The sequence below is a fragment of the Ranitomeya variabilis genome, chromosome 4 (genome assembly GCF_051348905.1).
Source record: "Ranitomeya variabilis isolate aRanVar5 chromosome 4, aRanVar5.hap1, whole genome shotgun sequence".
Classification (NCBI taxonomy): domain Eukaryota; kingdom Metazoa; phylum Chordata; class Amphibia; order Anura; family Dendrobatidae; genus Ranitomeya; species Ranitomeya variabilis.
Genome location: NC_135235.1, coordinates 732,817,345 through 732,824,992, shown reverse-complemented (window position 1 = coordinate 732,824,992; position 7,648 = coordinate 732,817,345). Strand labels below are relative to the sequence as shown.

Sequence of the window (7,648 nt, the reverse complement as noted above, 5' to 3'; positions counted from 1 at the left end):
CCAAATTTTTCTAAGGGCTAATAGGAATTTTTTTCAAACAAACTGAGGTCCATTTTTTCCTGAGTGCGTCAATAACCTACATGTAAATTGAGAAATATTTTTGAGGCACAGTGCAAAGCTCATTAGTGAAGGACCGCATACTACAGTGCAGATTTTACTGTTATGGTTTGCGGGTGCCTTAACCCTCTCGGAGAGCCCGAGTTGCCAGAACCCCCAATAAATGACTCCATTTTATAAAAAACACCTCTAAATGAATTCATCTAGGGGTGTAGTTATACTTACCTGGCAGGGGAGATACCATGATCACTAAGGTGGTTCTCCCAGGGTGAGGCTCATCCATTGCACTCCGGGTGTGCTGACCCCTGCGATTTCCCCAAATGCAAATGTCACCTGCTTAACCCAGCAGGAAGTACAGCGGCGTCTAAAAATAACTAAAATTGATAAATCTCCGGGCCCGGATGGGATACACCCCCGAGTACTGCAGGAACTAAGTACAGTCATTGATAGACCATTATTTTTAATCTTTAAAGACTCCATAATAACAGGGTCTGTACCACAGGACTGGCGTATAGCAAATGTGGTGCCAATATTCAAAAAAGGGGCAAAAACTGAACTCGGTAATTATAGGCCAGTAAGCTTAACCTCTACTGTGGGTAAAATCCTGGAGGGCATTCTAAGGGATGCTATGCTGGAGTATCTGAAGAGGAATAACCTCATGACCCAGTATCAGCACGGGTTTACTAGGGACCGTTCATGTCAGACTAATTTGATCAGCTTCTATGAAGAGGCAAGTTCCGGACTGGACCAAGGGAACCCAGTGGACGTAGTATATATGGACTTTTCCAAAGCTTTTGATACGGTGCCACACAAAAGGTTGTTACATAAAATGAGAGTAATGGGGATAGGGGAAAATATGTGTAAGTGGGTTGAGAGCTGGCTCAGGGATAGGAAACAAAGGGTGGTTATTAATGGAGCACACTCGGACTGGGTCACGGTTAGCAGTGGGGTACCACAGGGGTCAGTATTGGGCCCTCTTCTTTTTAACATATTTATTAATGACCTTGTAGGGGGCATTCAGAGTAGAATTTCAATATTTGCAGATGACACTAAACTCTGCAGGGTAATCAATACAGGGGAGGACAATTTTATATTACAGGATGATTTATATAAACTAGAAGCTTGGGCTGATAAATGGCAAATGAGCTTTAATGGGGATAAATGTAAGGTCATGCACTTGGGTAGAAGTAATAAGATGTATAACTATGTGCTTAATTCTAAAACTCTGGGCAAAACCGTCAATGAAAAAGACCTGGGTGTATGGGTGGATGACAAACTCATATTCAGTGGCCAGTGTCAGGCAGCTGCTACAAAGGCAAATAAAATAATGGGATGTATTAAAAGAGGCATAGATGCTCATGAGGAGAACATAATTTTACCTCTATACAAGTCACTAGTTCGACCACACTTAGAATACTGTGCACAGTTCTGGTCTCCGGTGTATAAGGCTACGTTCACATTTGCGGTCAGCGCCGCAGCGTCGGGCGCCGCAGCGGCGCCGCATGCGTCATGCGCCCCTATACTTAACATGGGGGCGCATGGACATGCGTTGTGCTGCGTTTTGCGCCGCATGGCCGCAAGCGTTGGACGCAAGAAACGCATCAAGTTGCATTTTTTTTGCGTCCAACTTTCGGCCAAAAACGACGCATGCGGCGCAAAACGCAGCGTTTTAGCGTGCGTTTTGCCGCGTTTTTGTTTGCGTTGTGCGCTGCGGCGCCGACGCTGCGGCGCACAACGCAAATGTGAACGTAGCCTAAGAAAGACATAGCTGAACTGGAGCGGGTGCAGAGAAGAGCGACCAAGGTTATTAGAGGACTGGGGGGTCTGCAATACCAAGATAGGTTATTACACTTGGGGCTATTTAGTTTGGAAAAACGAAGACTAAGGGGTGATCTTATTTTAATGTATAAATATATGAGGGGACAGTACAAAGACCTTTCTGGTGATCTTTTTAATCATAGACCTGAGACAGGGACAAGGGGGCATCCTCTACGTCTGGAGGAAAGAAGGTTTAAGCATAATAACAGACGCGGATTCTTTACTGTAAGAGCAGTGAGACTATGGAACTCTCTGCCGTATGATGTTGTAATGAGTGATTCATTAATTAAATTTAAGAGGGGACTGGATACCTTTCTGGAAAAGTATAATGTTACAGGGTATATACACTAGATTCCTTGATAAGGCGTTGATCCAGGGAACTAGTCCGATTGCCGTATGTGGAGTCGGGAAGGAATTTTTTTCCCCATGGTGGAGTTACTCTTTGCCACATGGGGTTTTTTTGCCTTCCCCTGGATCAACATGTTAGGGCATGTTAGGTTAGGCTATGGGTTGAACTAGATGGACTTACAGTCTTCCTTCAACCTTAATAACTATATGTAACTATGTATTGATCATGTTGACACCACGGGTGTGTCACATACTTTTATATCATTGGGCAGTGAAGAAAAAACAACTACATTTTTAACACCAAAATTTTGTTTTAGTCTCTGATTTTACATTTTCACACAAGTGGGTAAAAAGGGCACCTTAATTTGTCCAACAAGTTCTATTGAATGTGGCAATACCCCATATGTGGCTGTACAGTAGTGCTTGGCCATACTAGAGACTTGGAAGGGACAGAGCGCTATTTGCCTCCTGGAGCGCAGATTGTGCTATAATAGCTTGCGGACTCCATATACAGAGATTTTGACTCCATGGGTGTTTTCCAGAAACAAGCAGCAATGAATGTTGCCTAGTCAAAGTTGCAAACTGTCGTTGTAGTGACCAGTACGTTGTAGTGACCAGTATGCTGCTATAATCAGTATGTTGCAGGCACCAGTACGTTATGCCCAGCTCGTGCTTCTGGAGACACACACCCATTAGTTAGGCGGGCTCTTGTTGCTTTAGAAATGCCAAATGTGGACATTATATGTGGTTTAGTTACACTGTGGGGTTCAGAAGGGAGAGGGGAGGCATTTGTATTTGAGAGTGCAGAATTTGTTGAATTTCTTTGGAAAGTTATGGAGCCATTTCACTTTTCCAGAGCCTTTGTGCTTCCAGTAACGTGGAAGCCCCCTATATTTCCGTTAACAGATGACAGACCTGAGTGGGAACTTGCTTTTTTGTGGATTGATTTGAAGCTTTTATTGGGAACATTTTACATAATGTTTGGGATTACATTTATAAAGCGCTCTACGCTGAGCACTTACTCTGGGGCTTCCATCTAAATCTCCAAGGGACGAGATTCAGATGAAACCCCCGGGATCCATTCACTTTAATGAGGCAGCAGAGTTATTCTGAACTTTCGTCTGGCCTCTGTTCAGCTTTGTCCTTCTATTCAGAAATGCACAAAACTGTGGCCGACAGCACTTTTATGCAGTCCTAAAAAGATGGACACCATCGGTTCACAGGTCCTATGGCGTCCACAGTGTCTCCATCTAACTCACTATAGGGAATATTCTGCTGGGATTCAGTCTGAATCACATACGTCAGAGATTTACATTGGTGTAAGCGCTCAGCGCAGAATAAATGTGAGCCAAGCCTTACTGCGATCTTTGGTGAGACAGAACGAACAAAACAGCAGGTGAAGAATTGGTTTTATTTATTTTTTACATTATTATTATTATTTATTTATATAGCGCCATTAATTCCATGGTGCTGTACATGAGAAAAGCGGTTACAGATAACATTTACAGTAAACAAATTTACAATGACAGACTGGTGCAGAGGGGAGAGGACCCTGTCCTTGCGGACTTACATTCTACATCATTCCTCATGCAGTATAAGCGATTAGGCAACTTTACTCTTTGGTTCAGTGATACCAGATTTATATTGTGTTTTTGTTTGGCTGCTGTCACACACTTAAAAAATGCTTTTTATTGCGCATCACCATATCATGTGAGGGCATGTTTTTTGCGAGACGAGTTGACGTTTTTATTATTATGATTTTTGGGAGGAAGAATGAACAAAAATCAGCAATTCAGGATTCTTATTTTGTTGTTATGTCGCTCCGCATGTGGTAAAACTGATGACAGTTTGATTACAGCGATATCACAGTTTTATCTTTTTAATGTTTTGGCACTTTCACACAAAACAATTTATAGAAAAAAAGCTTGCAATTTGTTACCATCTTTTCAGTTAGCCATTAAAAGGTATCAACCACTGAGGACTCTCAATTCTAAATATTATTCTATCTACTGGCTAACACGGTACCAAGATATATATCTTTCCTGTTGAAAAAATTATTATTTTTGCATTCCTTTATTCTGAGAGCTATAACCTTTTTATTTTTCCACTGATGGATCTGTATGATGGCTCCTTTTTTGCAGGCAAGATGACGTTTCAGCGGTACCATGTTTATTTATATTTATTTTTTTGATCGCTTTTTATTCCACTTTCTGTTCAACGGTATGATGACAAAGCATTGTTTTTTGTCTTGTTTTTTATTGAATTTGTATGGTTTCACTAAAGAGGTTAAATAGTGGGACAGTTTCATAGGTGTGTTTGTTCTGGATGCGACGATACCAAATGTGTACTTTTATTGCTTATATTTTTTTTATTCAAATATTTATGGGTACAATATATTTTTACTTTTTATTTTTGATTTTTTTTATATTTTTACATTTTTTCTAAACTTTTTTTTTTTTTTTTACTTTCTTTAACTTTTTTTTTACTTTGTCCCACTATGGGACTTTCATTTTTTCCAGGCTGATCACTTGTATAGCATGGGGATACAGGAGCATCCCTATGCTATGCAAACTGTCACCGCTGCTCTGACACACAAAGTTGCCGATTATGATAAAGCAACTTTGCTAGCTCAGGTCATCGTCACAACATTGGGTCACCATGGCAACGATCAGGACCCCACAAAGTTGTTGCAGGGTCTCCGAACCAAAGGCAAAGAGGCGGTCTGCTGTGAGCTCGATCACATCACTTAGGGGATTAAAGTACCGCAGGAGCGGTGTGGGACCACTCCTGGCACTGAGTGTCGGGTGTCAGCAGTCAGAATCAGGTGAATCCCAGCGGTGATCGTGTTTGCACAGGCCGTGTGAGAGCAAAATTGTCGAGATGTCAATATGACCCAGGTTACAGGGACATATGGATACGTCCAAGGTGGGAAAGGGGTTAAAGCCAAACATGAGGAATGACAAGGGATTGCCTTAATAGTGGACAACCACTTTAAGAAAATGCAATTATTGGTTAAAACATTTCCAACATTCTGAACATGGAAAAGGCTTCTCCCCTGTGTGACTGCTCTGATGTTTATTACGAGTTAATTTCTGTGCAAAATATTTTCCACATTACTAACATGAAAGAGGCTTCTCCCGACTATGAATTCTTTTGTGACTAACAAAATCTGATATCTGTTTAAAACATTTCCCACATTCTGAACATGAAAAAGGCTTCTCCCCTGTGTGGGTTCTCTGGTGCATAACAAAATCTGATTTATGCTTAAAACACTTCCCACATTCTGAACAGCAAAAAGGTTTCTCCACTGTGTGAGCTCTCTGGTGCTTAACAAAGTTTGGTTTCTGTGTAAAACATTTCCCACATGCTGAACAGGAAAAAGGCTTCTCCCCTGTGTGAGTTCTCTGGTGCACAAAAAGATTACGTTTGTGGTTAAAACATTTCCCACATTCTGAACATGAAAAAGGCTTCTCCCCTGTGTGAGTTCTCTGGTGACTAAGAAGATTTGATTTATTCACAAAACATTTCCCACATGCTGAACAGGAAAAAGGTTTCTCCCCTGTGTGAGTTCTCTGGTGCGCAACAAGAATAAATTTATGGTTAAAATATTTCCCACATTCTGTGCAGGAAAAATACTTCACCCCTGTGTGAGTTCTCTGGTGCTTAAACAAATTTGTTTTCTGGTTAAAACACTTCCCACATTCTGAACAGGATAAAGGCTTCTCCCCTGTGTGGGTTCTCTGGTGTGTAACTAGTTTATATTTGTGGTTAAAACATTTCCCACATTCTGAACAGGAAAAAGGCTTCTCCCCTGTGTGAGTTCTATGGTGCACAACCAAATCTGATTTCTCGTTAAAACATTTCCCACATTCTGAACATGAATAAGGCTTCTCCCCTGTGTGAATTCTCTGGTGCTTAAGCAAATATGATTTCTGGTTAAAACATTTCCCACATTCTGAACAGGAAAAAGGCTTCTCCCCTGTGTGAGTTCTATGGTGCACAACCAAATATGATTTCTCGTTAAAACATTTCCCACATTCTGAACAGGAGAAAGCGTTCTCACCTGTGTGGGTTCTCTGATGCTTAACCAAAACTGATTTCTCGTTAAAACATTTCCCACATTCTGAACAGGGAAAAGGCTTCTCCCCTGTGTGGGTTCTCTGGTGCGTAACTAGTTTATATTTGTGGTTAAAACATTTCTCACATTCTGAACATGAATAAGGCTTCTCAACTGTGTGAATTCTCTTGTGCTTAAGCAAATATGATTTCTGGTTAAAACATTTCCCACATTCTGAACAGGAAAAAGCGTTCTCACCTGTGTGGGTTCTTTGATGTATAACAAGCTTCTGTTTCTCGATAAAACATTTCCCACATGCTGAACAGGAAAAAGGCTTCTCCCCTGTGTGGGTTCTCTGGTGCTTAACCAAAACTGATTTCTCGTTAAAAGATTTCCCACATTCTGAACATGAATAAGGCTTCTCCCCTGTGTGAATTCTCTGGTGCTTATGCAAATATGATTTCTGGTTAAAACATTTCCCACATTCTGAACAAGAAAAAGCGTTCTCACCTGTGTGGGTTCTTTGATGTATAACAAGCTTGTGTTTCTGGTTAAAACATTTCCCACATGCTGAACAGGAAAAAGGCTTCTCCCCTGTGTGGGTTCTGTGGTGCTTAACCAAAGCCGATTTCTGTTTAAAACATTTCCCACATTCTGAACAGGAAAATGGCTTCTCCCCTGTGTGGGTTCTCTGGTGCTTAACCACAGCTGTGTGGGTTCTTTGGTTTATGGTATTTCCATATTCTGAATGTGAAAATGATTTCTTTTCTTTAGGAGCAGATTGTGTTTTAATGCTTATTGTGTGACTTTCATTTTCCTTTGTAGTCAGTAATAAATCAGGAGACAGGACCTGTTTCAAAAGATCAGATGACAGAACTTTGCTGTGAAGGGATGATGGTATATCTGAAGTCATGGCATTCAATTCAGTTGCATCCTGTGGGATTTCAAGATCATCCGATTTAAAAATTGAAGATGTCAGCTGTCCCTCTGATCTCCGGGTGCAGTCATCTGCTAAGAAAAAAACAATTATTTTTGAATAAAATATCATTGAATTTTATATTTTTGAACATTTCTACTTAAAAGGGAGTCGGTCACCCCAAAAATGGCCTATAAACTAAGGCCACCGGCATAAGGGGCTTTTCTACAGCATTCTGTAATGCTGTAGATAAGCTCTCGATGTAAACTGAAAGATGAGAAATAAAGGTTAGATTATACTCACCCAGGGGCGGTCCCACTGCGGTCCGGTTCGATGAGCATCGCGGTCTGGGTGCCCTATTGAGGGCAGAGCAAAGTACTCCAGTGCGCAGGCGCTGGGAAAGGTCAGAGGCGCCCGCGCATTGTAGTTCTTTGCTCTGCCCTCAACAGGGC

At 41.3% G+C, this 7,648-nt stretch overlaps 1 protein-coding gene and 1 pseudogene across 2 annotated transcripts in view; one reads left to right on the top strand and one right to left on the bottom strand.

The window, feature by feature from the left end:
* Positions 1–274: 274 nt before the first annotated feature.
* LOC143771299 (U1 spliceosomal RNA) lies at positions 275–400 on the top strand (annotated as a pseudogene).
* Positions 401–2,762: 2,362 nt separating this feature from the next.
* Positions 2,763–7,648, bottom strand: part of LOC143767947 (uncharacterized) — a 28,305-nt gene continuing 23,419 nt past the window's right edge. Inside the window, exon 4 of one of the 2 annotated variants that reach the window (XM_077256493.1) lies at positions 2,763–7,291. In XM_077256493.1, the coding sequence (XP_077112608.1) occupies positions 5,340–7,291 (1,952 nt within the window). In that variant the 3' untranslated portion in view covers positions 2,763–5,339. The remainder of the gene's footprint in view (positions 7,292–7,648) is intronic. The other variant, XM_077256494.1, reaches the window with a different exon arrangement.